Source organism: Callorhinus ursinus, unplaced genomic scaffold (assembly GCF_003265705.2).
Source record: "Callorhinus ursinus isolate GAN/ISIS: 27379988/994484 unplaced genomic scaffold, GSC_fseal_2.0 scaffold9, whole genome shotgun sequence".
Taxonomy (NCBI): domain Eukaryota; kingdom Metazoa; phylum Chordata; class Mammalia; order Carnivora; family Otariidae; genus Callorhinus; species Callorhinus ursinus.
This window is the reverse complement of record NW_027397071.1, coordinates 22334293-22354993: the sequence shown is the minus strand read 5'-3', so window position 1 is coordinate 22354993 and position 20701 is coordinate 22334293. Positions and strand designations below refer to the sequence as shown.

General features: G+C 46.1%; 1 protein-coding gene and 1 long non-coding RNA gene across 2 annotated transcripts; one reads left to right on the top strand and one right to left on the bottom strand.

Moving 5' to 3' along the window:
- Positions 1–3992: 3992 nt before the first annotated feature.
- Positions 3993–16065, bottom strand: F3 (coagulation factor III, tissue factor). Its single transcript, XM_025872238.2, has 6 exons — positions 15843–16065; positions 14571–14682; positions 9933–10123; positions 7447–7625; positions 6747–6894; positions 3993–5380 (listed from the first exon to the last, which is right to left on the bottom strand). Exons 1-6 carry the CDS (start codon positions 15940–15942, stop codon positions 5244–5246), a joined length of 867 nt encoding a protein of 288 aa, XP_025728023.1. The 5' UTR covers positions 15943–16065; the 3' UTR covers positions 3993–5243.
- A 186-nt stretch (positions 16066–16251) lies between these two features.
- On the top strand, positions 16252–16976 carry LOC141373355 (uncharacterized). The gene is made up of 2 exons (XR_012379248.1): positions 16252–16444; positions 16758–16976. It is a non-coding gene; the product is annotated as an uncharacterized lncRNA (long non-coding RNA).
- The last annotated feature ends 3725 nt before the right edge of the window (positions 16977–20701 follow it).

Below are 20701 nucleotides of genomic sequence, written 5' to 3'. Positions count from 1 at the left end.
AGAAAAGCCTAGGGAAAATGGTTCGCTCTGCATCCGGTGCAGGGCCCGGGGCCCCTGGGCAGCGGGGGTAGAAGTCGGGAAGGAAAGCCAGTTAGAGGGTAGGGGAGGGTGAGGACCGCGGGGAACCTGTGGCACCTGGCGTCGGGCTCTCACGCCCTCCAGCCATGCCCGCCTTCACACCAGCTGCGGCTTCAGCGCCTATTCACACCTCGTGTGCATTTCCCCTTGATTAACTCCAATACGGAATCATTCCAAGCCCCGCCCCCCTGCAGAGTCCTCTTGGAGGGTTGAGAAAGCACCCCTAAAAACATAATTGATATTTTTAAGAGAATAGCTATGATTGCTGTGAGGAAAATGGAATATAGAGCCCCAACGTGGAAATAGGGTGGCCACCAGCTAGGAGGCTGTTGAAATAATCCAGTAGGAGAAGAGAATGGCTGGAGTTAGTGGGACAGCTGAGGAGGAGTTAACTTTTGGAACTGGGGTATTTAAAAAAATTATTTATTTATTCCAGAGAGAGAGTGAGAGCTATCATGAGCTGGGGATGAGGGGGTGAGGAGCAGAGGGAGAGGGACAAGCAGATCCCCCGCTAAGCACGGAGCCCCCAGGCAGGGCTCCATCCCAACCCCCTGAGATCATGACCTGAGCTGGATGCTTAACCCACTGAGCCACCCAGGTGTCCCTGGAACTGGGGTATTTTAAAGGTAGAGCTGACCCCTTGGCCAAGTCATTGAATGGGAGAAGAAAGAGAAGTCAGTGATGACACCAAGGGTTTTGGCCTGAGCCAGTGGTGGTGCCATGTCTTGAAATGGGAAAGACTGGGGGAGAAACAGGTTTTGGGGTTTGGGGAAATTACAGATTCTCTTTGGCCATATTAGGATTGAGATGCCAATTAGACATCCAGGTAGAGATGCTGTGTAATTAGTTGGGTCTGCAGGGCAACTCTGGAGTGTCAGAAAGAGGCTGGGGGCTAAGATACACATTGGGAGTCATCCACATACAGATGATATGGGCATACAGCATGACAGAGCAAGATAATAGAACAAGATGATAGAGCCATGGGCTTGGCTATATTTCACAGAGTGATTATTGATAGACAATAGGTTGGAGCACTAAGGTGATCCAATATTTACAAGTTAAGAATGGTGTCCAAGGAGCAGGAAGTGAGGAGGAAATCCAGATGAGAACTTCTATGAGGTCAAAAGATTATTTTTTTTAAGATAGGAAATAATACAGTATGTTTGTGTTCTGATAGGAATAATTGAATAGAAAAGGAGAGCTTAATAGTGCTGGCAAGGAGGGATTATTTCAGGGCAAAATCATTTAGTAGCTGAAAAGGCATGAACATGAATGTTTATTGTATAAATGTTTTCTACCATAAGCTCACATTGGGGGCCCTTCTTCCTCTCTGTTTATATTCCATGCTCAGTGCTTCCACAGAATCAGTTTGGGTGCTTTTGACTGCAAGTCAAAAAAGTCAAGAAAACCTGAGCCAAAACTTACTTTGATAATTAAGTGGCTTATATCCTGTGAAAAGTCCTTGGGTAGGAGAACTTCAGGCAAGGTTTGATCCAGTAGCTCAGCGATTTAGTTTCTTTTCCTCACCCTGCACTGCTCTGCAGTGTGTTATCTCCAGTTGAGGCTGGCTCCCTTTGTGGTCTCAAGATAACTGCTAGCGGCTCCTGGGGCCAAGTTTTCTTCATTATATTCCTCAAGAAATAGCGTCTCCACATTCCCAGGAAAAGTCCTGAGAGTCACCTTTCCTAGACAAGGTTAGGTCCTGTGCCTAAACCAATGTCTACAGGGACAAGGAAGGAATGTACTGAATGGCAAAGCCAGAATCACCTAGATCCCCGGGGGGGAAAAGCAGAGGCTATGGGAAGGGAAACAGGTGTCGCTGTAAGCCTCTGAATGAAAGTCCCATGGCAAAAGTAACGAAGGTCAGGCAACTGTTGGAGAAGAAATAACACCTGCCAAATACACATGTCCTAGAACGGGTAAGAATTGCATTTGGGAATGAGTTTCTTTCCTACTTCACCGTCAGGGATAATTGTTCCATTGTTTATTTAAGAGATGGGTGCTTTGATTATATAAGCCATCAGCTGTAACTAGGGTAAATAAAATGTCTTTGGATTTCACAAGTATTAATTTCTTATATGTAAGTCAAACTTCATCAATAATTTAAGATCGTAAAGATCTGTTTTCAAGGCCCGAAAGTTTGTTTACTAAAAATTAGCTTTATGATAGGTCAAGGGCCAGGAGAAGTAATGAAGTATAATTTGGCCCGCTGGAAGGCAGCAGTTTCTGGATACAAGTCAACAATTAGTAGGAGGCTTTTCTGCTCCCAGGGCTACCGACAGTGTTGATTCTAGCAGCAGCTGGTCCATCTCAGCGATAAGGACACGAGGAGAAACCTGAGGGGTGGTTAAAGTGCAGTCGTGAAGCCTCCCGATCGTTGCAGTGTGGCCTCACTAGGATCTGGAATGAATTCCTTCCCTATGAACAGCCAGACGCTTCGTTACTACCCAGACCGGCTTTCGCTCCACCAGTGCTTTCTTCAGTGCGTCCATTCAAATTCCTTTAGATATGAGGCCCTGGAATCACATAATGCCATAATTAGTCCTGGCAGGGAAAGAACAGCCTGATGGAAACACGCACTCAGATGCCCTCTCTGGGACTTGTTCTCCCCCACCCCCCACCATTCCCCCATGTGGGGCGCTAAGCCCTTTGTCCTGCGGAGCAGGAATTCAAAGTAATTCAAGGTAATGGCCAAAGCACACTTAGGGCAGGGCACGCCGCCATGCCAAGCTCTCTTGGTTGACTCCGCGGTAAAGGCACGCTTCCTTTCTCCGGCACAGGGAAAACACTGCCTCTCCGGTACTGATACCGATGGTTTGTGACAAGCAAACCAACAAAACGAACCCAATACACCGTCAGTCTGTTTTCCTTTAGTTCTTCGAAGTTTCCACCACTTTTCTCCTTTCAGGCTACCATTTTTCGGGGGACAGCGAAGGTTTGTTTTTCCCATCCTTCCAAAGAATGTGATGCTATATCAAACATGTCATGTTTAGAGTTTTATTGATAATGCTTGGAGTTCTTTGGAGCAGAGGAACAGAGGGGCTTGAAATGGATGAACAGAGGGGCTCGAAATGGATGAACAGCGGGACAGTGAACTGCCTCTTCCCTTATTTTAATGCTTGATCCGGGCGTCTGTGGGGGGGCCCCTTCCAGGTGGGTGTGCCATCTGGGTGTGCTTCCTAGCCTGCAGGGCCCAGCCTTTCCTGGTGCGGAGCAAACATGGCTGTGGCCCTGCTGGGTGCCGGGAGCCTCACCTCCATCTCTAGTTAGAATCCTCTTTCAATGCTCTTGTGAGATCAAGACTGTTGCCGTGTTTTCTTTGTGTTTGAATGGTGGACTCCCTATTTCTATACTCTAGAGGGAGGTAATGCAGTCAGTTGGACTCAGCCATGACTAAGAGCCTACTGTCACTGCTGCCATCAAGGGGCCGTGAACACGAGCCAGACCCAGTCCTACCCACAAAGAGCTCTCAGTTTAGCTTGCTTTTAATGAACCCTAGAGACTCCACTTCTCTCTCTGCCTATCTTATATTCCCCTTTCATCCAATTTTCTTTCAAGACGATAGTCCAAAGAAGTTTTCCTTTCTCCTCTCCAGCCTTCATCTGCAACTCAAACTAATGCACATGGGAAGAAGTCACCCCCTCTAAATCTGCAGTTGGCTGTCTAATTTTCTCTCTTCCCGGGACACCATGTAAACCTGCCATTGCTGTGTGACTGGTGGTGCCCCGCCCCAGTAGGCAGAGTACTGTCTGATGTAGTCAGGTACTCTGCCTGCGGCAGTGACAGGTGAGCAGAAGTTCTAAGAGGTGGCTCAAAGCTCCAAGACATGGCTTCTTTTTTTTTTTTTAAGATTTTATTTATTTATTTGACAGAGAGAGAGAGAGACAGCGAGAGCAGGAACACAAGCAGGGGGAGTGGGAGAGGGAGAAGCAGGCTTCCTGCCCAGCAGGGAGCCCGATGCAGGGCTCGATCCCAGGACCCTGAGATCATGACCTGAGCCGAAGGCAGACGTTCAACGACTGAGCCACCCAGGCGCCCCTCCAAGACATGGAGGGGCTACTAGGTTGTTGCTTTTCCCTCTGCCCTGACTCAAATAGAGTCTTCCCCTTGGGTTCGGGTGCTAGAATGAGAACATAATTAGGAAGAGCAGCAGTCAACTCGCAGCCACCAAACTAATGTAAGTGAGAATTCAAGATAATGTTGTGAGCCACTGAGAATTTTTGGGTCATTTGTTCCTGCAGCAGAGCCACCTAATACAAAGACCAAATCATAAATAATAAAATGGAAGATATAATAAATACAATAGTCACAATTCCCAGTCACCTTTATTTATATAAAAGTATATTAAATAAATTATCTCAATATATACAAACAGAACAATATTACTTCTATAAATAAAATATCCCCATGTATAAAACCTTTTAGAAAATTATATAAATATATACAATATTGACCACAAAAGCTTGCAGTACCTTAAATCATCACCTCTACGTGGTCTTTATAGTAGTCTTATAAAAATATAGTCAGCTATCAAGTGCTTAATCCATAGCATTTGAGTCAGTTAAAGTGCTAAACCTTAAGGCACTTTAGGAATGTGCCCCAAAACAGAAGTCTTCTGCATTTAACACATTCATATAAAAGTTTGCCAATTGTTGTAAAACTCCAAAAGAACTCAAAAAAGAACCTAAACACCATATATCACAAAAGAATGTTCTATGTCAGAAAAGTCCACACAATTTCCATTTTACTCTCCCACATGATTTGAAGTCAGCTTCTCAAAAGTTTTCCAAAAATCGACCCAAGGATTTTTTTTAAAGGCTCTTGTTCATTTGTTTTTGATTAGACGTTCTGGTTTCATTTGGGGTGTAGAATATACATTCTAACACATGATATGTGCAAAAGGTGCCACAGTATTAAAATAGAAATTTAAAAAACTTGGAATTGGTTGTACCGTTCATTACATTCCAAAGTGTCTGATGCTGTCGTGGAAACCAGAATGCTAATTGTGAGAACAGGTCAGATCAAGAGCTTTCTTTGAGCCCAAGAGTCTCCATGCTCCAAAATAGTCCTTTGTGTTTCCATATATATATTCTGTTGTCTTAAAAGTCCTTGGTCACAGTGCAACATATAATCCATCGTGGGCGGCTGCTCCCAGGGCACGAGCTTTATGCAGCATTGAGTGGGGAGCTCTCCTTCCCGCTCTGCTGCGCGCGCACCTTCCTACACTTGTATAGGGTCACAGACAGGATGCTGGTGAGGATGACGGCCACAAGCACCACAATTACAATGCCGAGGAGCATTTCTGAAAAACAAAAGGTACCAGTCAGCTTCAACTTCGAGCACTTGAATCCCATTTATCAGGGGGCAGAACGGAGGCCATAACCCCAAATGACGCCAAGTGACGCTCTTGCGTCATTTGAAATTTCTTTCCTCTACTCTTTCCACCACAACGTATTTTGATTAGGAAAGAATGGGTCAAACCCTCGATGTTTTAGGGCAGTTGACGGTGGTGGACATCATTTAATGGGCTGTTTAATAAACTGGATAATGTCCACAGCCTGGAAACAGTACATGTAAGTGGGAGTAGGGGCTAAAAATAATGCTGGGCTTGGTGGCCAGGATTATAATTGTAGAAGACGAACAATCAGTGCAAAGAGTGAGACACAGAGTAATGGCAGGGTTCAGGTGAAGGACAGATGATAACTGGTTGGAGCAGCAGGAAGGCTTCCCGGTGGAGGTAGCATTTGAAATGGTTCTCAAAGGTCACATTTCAGTAGAGGGAGAAGAGGCAGGGAAGCAGCGATCTGGGCGTGTATGAACAGAGAGGCAGTGGAACTCCAGCTGGCTTAAGGAAGATGGATGTGAGGACTGGGGGTCTGATGGCACAGAGGGGTGCAGGACCCGAGGGAGGGAGAGCCCTTTTCTTCCCTGCTTCCATCATGGTCAATCAATAGGAGAGAATTTGCTTAAAAGTGTTTCTAAATTTTCACATCTTGCCTTAGCAAGGAGCTATCCTGTGACTCTCTTGTTCCCTGAATGTCCTCAGAGTCCTTTCCCTATAAAGCCTGGAGGGAGACTCAGGCCTGCAGCTTCATTGGATGAGTCTGAAGCCCCTGCAACACTTCCAGTTAAGAATCACTCCTCACAGGAGGGTCTGGGCCCCTGGTGTGCACATACCTGCATGAGGGACTATCTGATAGACTCAGTCTCTTCCCTTCACGGGTTAGACTTTTAGTCCTCTGTGACAACGAAACAACCTATAGCAGGTGCTCACAAATGTCTAGTGGGTGCTGCTGCAGCTGGTCCAGACACTCCCCCATAATTCCCAGCATCAGAATTTAAGTATGAAAAAATCTCCAGAGAAATCTGTGATTTGATGGTAAATCCTAAACATGCACCGTGTGTCCAGTGCTCAGCGGAGAGCTTGGCACATGGTAGGGGCTCAAGAAAACACAAGCTAATACAAGGGAACAACACAGAAGCATTTTCAAATGCCTAAAATTGTTAAGAGTATCCCCCAAACAACCCAACACAAACAAACAACAACAAGAAGGCTGTTTCCCCCTGAACAAAAGTCCATCCTGGTTCTGAGGGTGGAGCCACTCCTCTGGAAGGTATCCGTGCCTCCCAGGTGAATGCTGGGCGGAACCACTCATCTCTGAACATACCTTTCTTGTGGTGCGTGCACTCAGTGGAACTTTCTGGACTCTTCTGGTTAGACTTCCGTGATGGAATCACTGCTTGAACACTGAAACAGTAGCTTTCTCCCTCATCCACATCAATCAAAAACTCATTAGTGTTTGTCTTGGCTGTTTTCTGTTAAGAGATGAAGAGTTCTGAATTCATCTAGGCTCAGAGTGAATTCTTTCCCTGTTACTAAGTCACTGTGGAAGTAAAAGCCTGCAGGGACCTGACGTAGAAAGGATTAGAAGTGACTTAGCTGCTCTGTTCCCCTTGGTAACTGCTAAGGATGCTCCTTGCAAGACCAAAAATGACCAATTTAGGCACATCCAACCCAATTTAGCTCCTCTAGAAGATATCTGCCATCAAGGAAAAAAGGAATGAAGCATTCATCATTGAATGGAAAACTGATTTTGTCTCTGGGACCCTCCAGAGAGGAAGAAACGGGAGAGCTGGTGGGAGCCTTAGAGATGACCCGGTCCAGTCCTTGGCCGAGGAGCCTGCGGATCCAGCGGCCCCACCCGGAGTCCCAGGTAGAACCGGGACGGCAGGCCCCCTCCCCCTCCGCCACGCTGCTCTCTCAACCACCCGATTCTGGCACATTTGAACTGAGGGAAGAAGTGGGCTGTAAAGTCAAGGAGCCACAACTTAAAACAAGTCATTAAAAACAAACGAAAGAATCCTCACCTTTCCTGTACTTGACGCTTTCCAGTAATAAAGTGTGTAACTTAAGTTCTTGCCAAAAACATCCCGGAGGCTTAGGAAGGTGCCGTTCCTCCTGACTAAGGTGCGTGCATCTTGTATGGTCACATTCAGTTTTGTCCCAACTTGTTTGAAACTCTGGATTGTTGGCAGTCCAAGCTTTGCTAAAACATAGAAAATGAGCTCTGTTGGAACCAAAGAATCCTATCTCAAGTGGAATTCCATTTAGTTATCCCAGGTAAGGACAGTCCAGTCATCCCTCGTGTAAGAGCTGCACAGAATGGGCTCCCCGGCAGCCGGGGGCTAAGCGGCTCCAGAATAGAACTGAGACTTCCCAGGGCAGTGCCGTCTCAGGGCAAATATAATGGAGCCACAGATGTCATTTCAAATTTCCTTGTCGTCACATCAGAAAATGTAAAAAGGAACAGCTGAAATTACTTTTACTAATACATTTTGTTTAGCCCCCAATAGCTCAAATATTTTCATTTAACTTGTAATCGATATAAAAAATTTTGGAGATATTTTTCAAAAGCCAGGATGTCTTTTAGACTTATAGCATTAGCTATATTTCAAGTGCTCCATAGCCATCTGCGGCTAGTGGCTGTTATATTAAACGATACAGTTGTGTGAGACTCCGTATTTTAGAGACAATAAATTAGGGGTTGTGGGAAACACCAGGATATGTCCTTGGTACCTCAGGGAACCAGTGTTAACCACTGGGTCTGTGCAATGGCTCAGCTGCCTGCTATGCTTAGGCTGTGTGGCTTTGAATAAATCCCTGTAATTGAACATAAATTTCACACAAGTGGGTGTGTGTGAGTGCGTGTGTGTGTGAGCACGTACAAAATTAATATGTAAAATATTTCTTCTTCTTTAAAGATTTTATTTATTTATTTATTTGACACACGCGCACGCACACACACACAGAGCATGTGCACAAGCAGGGAGAGTGGCAGAGGGAGAAGCAGGCTCCCTGCTCAGGGCTCGATCCCAGGACCCCAGGATCGTGACCTGAGCCGAAGGCTTTTTTTTTCTGATAGGATGTGTTTATATTTACATGGTACGTTTTAAAGCAATGGCTACATTGGTCATACATATTAGAAACGATAAAAAAAGGTTAAGAACTAAAATGTACATCATACACTTGTATATATATTTTTTACACAGAGGTAAAAAGCCTTATTATAAAAAAAACAATACAACAGCGTTTTTAGTATACAGGTAAAGAATGAATTAATTAATGACTGAGCCACCCAGGCACCCCTATAAAATATTTTCTATCTTACACCAAGAAAGGATTTGAAGTGTCTTACAAAAAACTCAAGAACTATAAAAGGAAATCATAAGGATCTGAGCAAAGGGGCAATGAGTAACACAGGCCCCGCACGGTCCCTGAGGGGTGGCTGTGGCTGAGCACCTATGAGAGACGCACACGTGAGGGCCACACAGGAGTCTGAAGACAGGCTCTGGCAAATGGGGGCTCAGGGAAGGCAGACAGACTCACTCAGGGGTTAGGTTGCTTCCTATTTCCATCCTCGATGTAGGCAGTGGAGGGGAAATGTGGTGGACTGCCCCTCAGCCTCTCACCATCCCTGCTAGCAGAGAGCATTCTCCCTCACTGGGCGCTCAGAGCATCAGTACAAAAGCACTGGATAAAAAACATAACCCTTTCATTCTAACCTTTCGTTCTAATCCTTCTTGAAAGAGCAGCTGATTTCACTCACTTCAATGTGCTTCATTCGTTTATTAAAAATACCTAGGTCAGAACTATAGTCCTGACTAAAGGAAAAAAAAAAATTTACATCTCCTACTTGGCCGGAATCCTCTACATTCCCTTTTTAGGTGCTAGGGTCAGCTTACTGGGGCAAAAGCTGGGGAGGGAAGCATTCCTCATTTTCCAAGCCGGCATGAAGGAGGCAGGCTGGGAGCGGGCCAGGCAAGAGCCAGCACATCACGGGACTCCGATCGTGGTCGAGCTGTTTAAAAAGGTCAGCAAGCCTGATTGTGGACTCAGAGGGAAACTGGACCTACCCCCACGGATTTGTGACTATTTGTGAAAACCCTAACCTGGGACTTCTGGTCTCACAATGGAAGAGAATATTCAGGAGACTTATGTGCATCTGTCATATATAACCTCCTAAATAAATCTGGGGGAAATGCTGAAGCTCCAGCTTTGGTGGATTCCACCCCCCCTCCCTGCCAGCCCCTCCATCCAGCCAGTTGCTGCGAGGGCCTGGGGACAGACCGGTGGAGAAAGTTACGTGATGGCACTGTTAGCAACTGCGGAGTTTACATTCTGTGAACCTGTGAATACACACCAGGAATGAGCCAAGAGGGCCGTGGCACTTACCAGGTTCTGAGAAAGAGGATCTGTGTATGGATGCACAGTCTTTATGTAACAGCCCCTAAGAGTCACAAGCTCACAAAAATATTCAGGCCAAGACTGAAAGGTTATTACAGAGAGTACTTACTCTCCATGTAAGGTGTGAACGCTGGGGAGTTTGTAAATGGAGGCTCCCCAGAGTAATCGGTGGCATCAGCTGGGTAGGACAAGACCCGCGCCTCGTAGGTCTGATTCACGTCATTCACAATCTCATCGGTGAGGTCACACTCTGTGTCTGTGGTGTAGAAGCATTTGCTCTTCCAATTTCCAAGTCTAGGGCTAAAGGAAGGAAGAGGAAGGAAGAGGGATGAAACATTAGGATCTGCATCGGTGGCAGCGTGCTTTCTAGCCGGGGTACTGTGTTACACCAACGGCACCCACACGTGGTGGGAGCAGGCAGCGGCTCAGCATAGCAAAGTCCTCGTGGCAACCTGGGGATGGCTCTGTAATGACTCACTTCTCACAGATAAGGCTACAGAGGCGAGGTGAGAAGGGTGACCAGCTCAAAGTCCCACAGCAGTTTGCCTGCTGGGTCTGTGCTCTTAATCATTTGTTAAATCTTTTTTTTTTTTTTTTTTTTATTTCTTTTATTTGAGAGAGAGACAGAGAATGAGGTGGGGAGGGAAGGGGAGGGGGAGAAGCAGAGGGAGAAGCAGACTCCCCACCGAGCAGGGAGCCCAACTGGGGACCCCAAGACCGTGACCTAAGCCGAAGGCAGATGCTTGACTGACTGAGCCACCCAGTCCTTCTTAAAATGTAGATAATTCGTTATGGTCACATGGGAGAGAGAAGAGTTTCCCATCAAGACCCAATTATTTGTTATAGTCTACTTATTGTATCATTCTATAACACACTTATTTAAGATTTTATTTCTTTTAGGGGCACCTGGGTGGCTCAGTCGTTGGGCGTCTGCCTTCGGCTCAGGTCATGACCCCAGGGTCCTGGGATCGAGCCCTCTGCTCGGTGGGAAGCCTGCTTCTCCCTCTCCCACTCCCCCTGCTTGTGTTCCCTCTCTCGCTGTGTCTCTCTCTCTGTCAAATAAATAAAGAAAAATCTTTTAAAAAAAAAAGGATTTTATTTCTTTTAGAGGGAGAGAGCATGAGTAGGGGGAGGGGCAAAGGGAGAGGGAGCAAATCCCAAGTAGACTCCACATGGAGCATAGAGCTTGATGCGGGGCTCGATCTCATGACCCTGAGATCATGATGTGTGCTGAAATCAAGAGTCAGACACTCCACTGACTGAGCCGCCCAGGAGTTCCTATGACACACCTATTTTATCACATTCTACATTCTATGTGGAATATAGCCAATGTAGCAATAATAGAATCTATATAACCATATATTCTATATATTACATTTGATTGTGACCATTACTGTTGTGGTTGTTTATCACTGAAGCTACCATACGCCAGGTACTGTATGGGGCCCTTTACACAGGTTACTTCATTTGATATAATCCTTCTGAGCAGGTATTGGATCTTTTTTACATAGAAGGACACAAGCTCAGAGCCACTAAGTACCTTGTACAAGGTCACATAGCCAATGAGGTGAGAGCTGAGTCTGCCCGTCCCATTATATGACATGCCTCCCTCACTTCTACAGGATGTGAATACAGCCCACCAAAGACTATCACATTACAATACATATTGACATACACATTACAATACAGGCAGGACCTGTCTGGCAGTCTGAGAGACCAAGAGGCTGAGACAGACCTTTCTTTTGCAAGACATCACTGAAGAGGAAATAATTTAAGGAACTGCTAAACCTGAAATTCTTCTAAAGGACTAAAACATTTGTAGATGAATGCCCCTGCCACTGGACCCACACACTTCTGTCCCACATGAATTGATAGCCACACTGCTCTTTCCTTCAGCATCACAGACCGCCCCAGGGCCTTGCCCATCATTCAAGGCCATCCTCCAATCCCGCTTTTTCCAGGAATCTCCAGAGCTGCTTTCTCAGAATTGGCCCCTTCCTTCTCTGTACTCCAGCATCGACATCTCCACTGAAACACTTCCTGTGGACTTGGTACCAGGGTCCATGCCCTTGTGGCCCACCCACCCTTAAGCAGCGGGGCTAAACGGAGGGCTCAAGTAGCCAGGCCTTGCGGAGTGTTAGGTTGTTTGCACTTGCGGGTTGAATCAGGGGGAAAACAAGCTGCCATATGAATTCAACGGTCTCAGTTCACGATTAAGAGCCATAAGTACATATTTTTTAAAAAATCTGAACATCCGGGCTAAGAGGGCATGGGCAAACATACGCTTTGTCCTAAAATTCATAAACTGAGATTGATACCGAAATAATTTAGTTTCTTAAATTTCTCTAATTTTCTGTGATAAAGGTAGTCAGTCTTAATTCCAGAATGACCAAAATGCATTTTTTAAATAATTGTATCACTTCTATTCTAAAAAGTGAGTGAGAAATGACGATTCTTCTCCATTGCTATGGCACACACGTTGTTCAGATTAACAGGAGAAAGCCGGTATTCGATTCCTCCCAGCTCACATATAGAAATCACAGTACTCTCTGGCGGAATTTAGCACAAGCGCCTAGATCCCCGAAAGTAGTAAAGTCTAGTGAAAAGGTAATGAAGGGGTTCTGTACTAAGTTCCTCTAAATGCTATTGTCAGCAGTAACACTTTAAAAGGCTTCAAGCTTCCTCTAGGTATTGCAAAACCTCCCGGTTTGGAAATAATAAATATCCCGCTTGAATTACTAAGAAATTCCAACAGAAGCCAGATTCACTAATTTAGAAGCAGGCTGTTTTCTAGAAGCTTTGGAAGCTTAGTGTTAGAATTCGGAATATTTCCATAGAATCAGTATTATAGGTGTTGGCTGGGCACTAAGGCTTGAGCCAACAGCACTTCCCAACAACCACTGAAAACTTCCCACGGCAGGCAAATGCAGTTGGAGCTCCAGGTAGGGGCTCCAGGCACAGCAGTGGCACCCTGGGAGTGGGGACAGGCTGGTAGCGAGGGTGGGTGGGTGAAGAAGAGCAGCAGGTTAAAATCCTTTCTCTAGGGATGGAAAGCCAGGAAGGAAGAAGGCCCACAGAGGGGATGGCCTTCCTTCCTCCTCCCAACAAGCTTTGGGGCCTCATATCAGACTGGGGCAGACCCACGTAAGCAGGTGGTGGTATGAGGTACTGGGGAGACCCTGGTTCCAGACCTGGCTGGGCACTCACTATCAGGGCAGTCACGAACGAATAAATCCCTTACCTTCCCTGGGCAAGTTTCCTCTTCTCTAATAGGACTGCCATGGTCCTTGTCACCCAGGAATCGTATTTACCCATGGGGAGACTGAAGAAGAGCGCGGGGCTGGAGGGCTGCCCACACGTCCTCTAGCGCAGGGCAAGAGTGTGGGGAGGTCACTCTCTTGGCAGGAACCCCTCACCCCCAGCTGCAGGCACCCACAAGCCACAGCTCTGCTAGAATGTGTTACTGAAATAGAAGCAGCCTCGGAAAGTCCGAGAACTTAGAGCTCACCAAGGCTTATGTTTAAAAATCAGGTTGGTCGTAAACGTTTCCGCATATTCACCAAACATAAGATCGAATATATTTAGGAGTAAGCATTCCTCCTGAAATCCTATTTTCATTATCCAGAATGAAGATGGTTTACTAAGGTAAACTTCAGTTCTGTATCAGAGGAATTAATTACTAATTCTCAACTAGTGGAAGCTGAATGGACAAGTTGGATCATAACCAAAATTATTACCTGGGGTTCTGAAACTCCTGTCGCTCTCTCTATATAACTATATGCACAGCATGTACACACACTAGTTCTCTTCCCTGTTTACCAAGAGTCGTCGTGAAGTTCATTTTGAAAAACAAGAACATCCACCTCACAGGCCCACTCCGTCCTTAGGAGCTGTGTTCCTAATACCATATAAAAGGCTTGACACAAGCTAAAACAAATGAGCAAAACACCTTGAATTTTTAGCCAGTGATTCTATTGTGCCTTTATTCAATTAGCTCTCCTCTGTTTAATAAGATCTCTAGCAAGCCTCCTAGAACATTTCAGAAACCAAAAAGTCACCAAGAATATGGTGAAAACCATCTAGGAAGATAGGCGGCAGGCGTCTGACCCTCAGATTGAAAATGCCGACCTACCAGCTCTTGGAGGGATCTGTCGGTCAGAGAGGAGGGTGCCTGAGCAGCTCAGCCCTCAACCCGGTGTACAGACAGAGGAGTATTTCTTCCGGGCTTTCGTGAGTCACAAATTTGACCTCCTCCGAGATCATGCATGCAACCGAATTTTGAATCAGTGTCCAAAGACGAGTGAATCAAACACTGCTTTAGGGCAATGTATACATTTGGACTCCTCCCCGCTTCCTCTACAACATGTTAGATCCGGCTCCCAGTCTAGACAGCGAGGAAAAAGACGTGCGTGCTTAGATGAGATTAGCCTCCATCCAGGACAACATCTTCCCATGCTGCCATAGCTGGCTCAAGAAGGTTCGCCTACCCCCAGCTTAGACTCCACTTAGGAATTGTCCCATCTGTGTCCAAAAACAAGTGAAACATTCTATCATTTGAAGCTGTGGCCATGTTGCAGGCTTCATGGAGTAAGGCTCTCTGGCCTGCAAATGACCAGGAATGCCCTTTGTCATCTGTTAAATACTCTCATCCATTCGCCAGCTTTAAAGACATTTGTATTCAGCACAGGGAAATGGAAACATTAAAAACTTTAATTTTCTTTCTCTTTTTCTTTTGTACCTAGCTTACCTTATCTGAACAGTGTAGACATGATTGATGGGTTTGGGTTCCCACTCCAAAATTGTCTTGAAATTAGTTGATTTCCAAGTTAAGTTATATGCTACTACTACCTCTGTAGTCCCTTTAAACAACAGAGAAACAGCTATTATTACATGGGCTCAGCACACGATTTGACCTTGATGGTATAAAACATCTTCCCATCCCCCCAACATCACCATTAACCTCGTATTAATTTTTTTCGAACCACAAAAGCTTCATTACTGAATGATCAAGACAAAAAAAATTTTCAAGTTTTTAATTTTCTTAATTAAGGTCTCTGAATTTCCTCATGGCAAGACCGACCTTGTAATCTAAGAAAAGAGGCAAGGATCTCAAAATGATTGTTTGAAATTATTCACGGTGGGGGAGGGGGATGGTGGGAAGCCCTGAGATAACTTGACCTGGAAACACAGCTCAGGAGCCTTCAGCCTCCTGCGATGTCTAAGGCCCAGGCCAGGAAGTGTAGGACTCAGAGGTTCAACTCACCAGGCAAGGCCAGGTAAGAAGGGTTTGGGGTAAGTTATGGAAAGGGGCAGATCCCACGCGTATGAGAGGTTAGGGCTGCACACCATAAGAAAGCCAAACCTTGACTTTTCCCATTTTTATCTAACATGTCTCTATATAGAAACCTCCGGACGGCTAGGCAGAGGTGTGGCCTGTCACACCGTCGGATGTGTTCCGTTTGGATGCGTTATTATTAAGGTCCGCTTTGCCAGTATTCAGCGGGTCACAGTCTCTGCCTGCCCCACACACGTTTTAAGCATGTGGGGCATGCACAATGTGTCTGCTCCAATCCAAGCGACTTTTTGCAACAGGATTGCCTCTAAATCTAAAACAAAGACGTCCAAGAAAAGACCACAAGGGCCTCTCTTTATCAAGGAAAGTGGACATGCAATGAAGGATAATATCCAAACACGGCACGCTGACCAGGACAGGTGCGGATCCGTGTCCACCACCTTCAAGGTTGAGGATTACTGGGAAACACTTGCCCTAAACTCAAAGCGGGAGCCACAAATCCCTGTATGCCATACCGACGGACTCCGGACTAAGCTTCTCCAGCAGAAGGGGCCGCGGACTACTACCTTCCATCCCCCGCCTGCACGCCTCGGGAGCCGGGTTGGTTCGGACTCCGCTGCGTGAGAGCGGCCGCATCAGGCGGGTGCGGGGGCACCTCCCGGCAGCAGGGCGAGCCCCCTTCTCCCGACCGCGTGCCGCTGGGTTTCGGGGGCGGGTGCCACTCACCTGAGGCTCCGGCCACCTGCAGGAGGACCCAGCCGAGCAGGAGCATCCGAGCGACGGCGGCCTCGGGGCAGGGCACCCGGGGCCAGGTGGGGGTCTCCATGTCCACGAGCTGGCGGCGAGGTCGGGAGGATTCCGTTGCGCCCCGAAGCGCTGGAGGCGCCGATGGGCAGCGTGCGAGAGCGGGAAGGCGTGCGGGGAACCCCGAGTCTGGGGCAGTCCGCCCCGGGGCGCGCTTTAAAGAGCGGTGTGGCCGCCCGCGCCTCCGCCGGCCAACGGCCCGCCCCCGCCGCTCCTCCCCACTCCCGCCCCCGGCCCGGTCACTGGCGGTCGCGGTAGGCGGCCCCCGGCCAGTTCCCTCCCCTGTCCCGCCTCCTCCGGGGAGGAAACTCCGAGGGGTGATTCACCGTGATTCAACCGCGCCGCCGAGCGCGACGCTTCCCTTTGGCCCCGGCGGCTCCAGGTGCGGCGGGGAACCGGGTACCCCGGCCTCCCGGCCCCCTGACCCCAGGGCCACCCAGGCCGGTGACCCCGACGTCCGGCCTGATTGGGCAGGTCTTGGGGAAGAAAGCGGGGACGCTTTGGAAGGAGTTCTCGAGGTGGAGGCAAGGATTCTCCCGTACCATTTGGTTACGGTGCTGTCCCGGCCGGGAACGGCAGCACTTACAAGTTGAACGGCCCGGAGCGGTTCCGGGCTGGCTGGGGCCGCCGAGAGCATTGCTCCAGTGCTCCGGGCACCGGGGTTGGGGGTGAGGGGCCCGAGCCTCGGAATCCGCGGCCAAGTAGCGGCTGACGGTGAGCGGGGCTCACCCGCCGTTCGGCCGCGAAGGCAATGGTACCTGGCCTTCCCACCTGACTGGGCCTTTAGCGAGGGTTGCATCCTGTAAAGGTGGTGCAAATGCAGGTGTCTGCCCACAGGTCCGGAGGTCAGTTAGCCCAGGCTCAGCCCAGCCCAGCTCGGGGTAGTGACTGAGGAAGAGCTCCCCTAGTCCGGCGGTTTGCCCTTGGGAGAATTCCAGCATGACATCTGCAGCCCTGTGGTTCCAGAAAGGATTGTTCTCACGCTGAAGAAGACATTCGTGGAACTGAGTTAGTTCCGCCCAAGTGTAGAGAAACCAAAAATGAAATTAAAAAATATCATCAGACTTTTATTTATTTATTTATTTATTTAGTGCCGGTCTTAAGCATTGGGCTTTTTGAATCTATTTCTGGCTTCCTCTTCTGGGCTTTCCTGTAAAATTGTCAGGCAAGAGAATGTTAATTCTTATTCTAAGTGGCATTGAACAAGGTCTTGTCAAAGTACCTGCCATCATTCCGTTTTTATTCCTCTGTAGTTGCCTCCAAGACAGACTGGACGGGTTTTAGGGAGAGAGCAGAGTCTCCTACTTTTTTTTCTAGGGAAGTCAGCCTTTCCTTTTAGTACATACTGCAGACACATTTCCATATAACATTACGGAATAAGCCATAGCAATACACTCATTTTGAAGGAAATAAAACCATGCAAAATTTTTTTTCTCCCTGCGTCTGAACTGAAATAGCACATCCAGGTTTAGCTCTTGTCCATCTTTCCTGGAAGCTGAAATCTGCACTTGCTGGTTTCCTCTTTGAGCTCTCTTCCAGCTCTAAAACCCACAGAATTTATATTTGCAAAATGAGACCATGCAAGCCTCCTTTTTGTAGTCTCCGAGCCTGAGTCATTTTCCCTAACAGATCTTTAGCCAGCCTGGGAGGTGATTCTTTGCACTGGAGTTGAAGGTACCTAGAAGAAAATGTTACACTTGCTTTCCAAGATCCAGGGAATTGTTGCTTTGTCTACACAGTAATTGGCTCCATTTGGAGCCACTGACTGTCCTGAAATCGTAAAGGGCTTTAAGTGATGTCAGGATCAGCAATTTGGCAAGAAAAACATGTTTAACGTTAGATGGTGACACAAAAAGTGCTGTAAAGGTTGATAAATTAGATAAATACTTTTTTTGCATATTCACTGAAATGATCAGATAGGGAAGAGAGGAATTGGTTGGGTTGCTATGGAGGCTTTTGAGTAAATATAGAATTACATTCTTTAGGGGCGTCTGGGTGGCTCAGTCGGTTAAGTGTCTGCCTTTGGATCAGGTCGTGATCCCAGGGTCCTGGGATTGAGCCCCACATCGGGCTCCCTGCTCAGTGGGGAGGCTGCTTCTCCCTCTCCCTCTGCCTGCCGCTCCCCCTGCTTGTGCTCTCTCTCTCGGTCAAATAAGTAAATAAATCTTTAAAAAAATAATTACATTCTTCAGAGTTTGAAAAATGCTAAAAAATTATTACTACTTTCAAGAAAGAGAGGAAGCAGACTGGCTATAGTAAATGATATCTCTGTGATATCACTGACGATCAGACTGTGGCCAGACGATTTCTAGATCACTGATCCTTAGCACTGTTAAAAGTACATTCCTAAAGTTTTACTGTTGATATTTATTGCACAGAAACAAATTGATTGTTAAAATTATTCCCTACTCTTACGTTTGTTTTTTTTTTTTTAACTTCCTCCAGTGAACTTGAGCTTAGCTTCCTCCTCCATGATGTATCTTGAAAATTCTGAGAAGCGTGAAACATTCCTAAACTATAATGATAATCAGGCTGGCCTGACCAGTCCCTTTATGATTAGATCTTAGAGTATCAGAGGGCTGGAGGGGACCTCATAGACATCCTTCTAGGGATGAGGAGCCCACGGCCAGCCTCACAATGCAGATCTGGTCTTCTGACCTCAGAGACTTTCCTTCCACAACTATGCTTCCTTCTACTCCCAATACATGGATGTAAGATTGGGTCATAAACCCAGGCTTACTTGATTCATATACTCATCGATAAGCACTCAACAATGCTCTGCAGTAGGTGTAGAAAATGCTTGCAGTTTGCAGAACACACCGTTCTCCAGCAGTAATATCCCGATGGTTATTCCTTGGTTATTCCTTGATGCGAGCGTGCACAGATCCATGTAAGGAGAGGTCACGTTGCTTTTGCATAAACAGTGTTGCACTGTGGTTGATGAGGAGTCTGGAAATGACTGGGCAGCGTTGCAGCCCTTCCTCTGTACCCCCCACTAACTGCACTGACTTGGTTTCATCCAGTTCTTCACGTGATTTCAACTGTGTGTTTGTCATCTTTCTTCCCCCTAGAGCTCCTTGAGGCAATAAGGACTGGATTTTTTTCTTTACATCTCTCAAGACTTTGCACAATTACCAGCACATAGTAGGCTTTTAATACATTTGAATCAATGAACACTTTTTTGGAAACTGTGCATGCAGCCAACTATTTTCGTTGGTATTCAAAAGGCAAAATTTGTCATTGAAATTTTTCTGTCTAGTGCTGGGCAGTGAGTGTTCCATAATGCTCAGATTGGTAAGAAAATGCAAATCCATCATGGGTCGCATGTTATTACTTGACAGCAAGCTCCATCTGTCTAAGTAGTCATTAATGATTCTTGCTACAGCCAGAAAATGTAAGCAGGAGAGGTAGCTGAACAGCAGGAAACAAATGTGGAAGTTTGGGAACTGGTTAGCATTTTTCTAACAGCCTGGATTCCGGGGTGATTCAGAAGATTTTCAGTAGTATGAGGAGGCTGTTCTTGCAGGGAAAGGCTTCCTGACTTTTTAGAATAAATTGTACAAAATGTATATCTCCCCAGGAAGGGGATAGGCTAAGCTTTAGGATAGGTGAACTTGAGAGTAATTTACATAAAACTATTATATTCATATAAAAATGGTAAAAAGAGCAGTGAATCCATTTTACCCCAAATTCAGGTAAAAAGCAAACTATGAAAAAAGGCCAGAGGGACTTAGGGGTGGGAACATAGAGTTCTGGAAAAAGAAAATATGACTTAGCAGAACTTAAAAAACATCTGGCAGGGTATAATTAGTCATGGAAAAATTGGCAGTCATGAGTGTGCATTTTGTGAAAATAATCATGTACTAGTCCAACAGTTAACATTTAGACTGAAATTAAATAGTGGAAAGCCTGTACAATGAAATCTATTATCCTCGTCATTCAAAAATTCTGTTAGCTGTCTAAATAGTTTACAGTAAGCTTTACTAAATAACTTATCACAAAGCACGTATTTTAAAAAAGCAAAATTTTAAAGAAAAAACTTCCAGTTCAAACCTTAGACAGGATTACTGTTATTTTCAGCACAAAACTATAAACCTAAGGCTTATCAAACAGTCTGTCAACTTCCATTTTGATGGACAGTAAATATTATTCTGTACATACAATGTTAACAAAATATGTAAATCATAAATGTAAGTTGTGGATATTGTTTTAGTAACAAAAAAGTCATTTAAAATGAAAACTTTTAATGTATGGCCTCATGAATATAACACACATAATTTTAAAGTTTTAATATGGTATCATTTTATGTAAACACCCCTTAATTCCCAATTTCTATAGCTCCTAATACTTGACATATGCACTAACTTGATGAACAGAAACCCATTCATTCAGGAAATAGTTGAATTATTGCCCTGATGCTGAGTTCTCTCTAGACTTTGGGTATACAGAATAAGATAAGGAGTCCCTTTCCTATTAAATATATCAGCACTCCTACTGACTTTCCTGATTTTAATTGTTTGAATGATTTCCTGTCAGCATTTTGGATTGGATATGAAAGAAAGTTTTTTTATTAATAAATTTTGTTCCATGCCAAAAAAAAAATGCAAGTTTAGGCATGTTATGGTCAGTCCATCAAACAGGTATCTTCCACTTAGAGAGACAGAGAGAGAGCACAAGCAGGGGGAGCAGTGGGCAGAGGGAGAAGCAGGCTCCCCGCTGAGCAGGGAGCCCGAGGCGGGGCTCGATCCCAGGACCCTGGGATCATGACCTGAGCCGAAGGC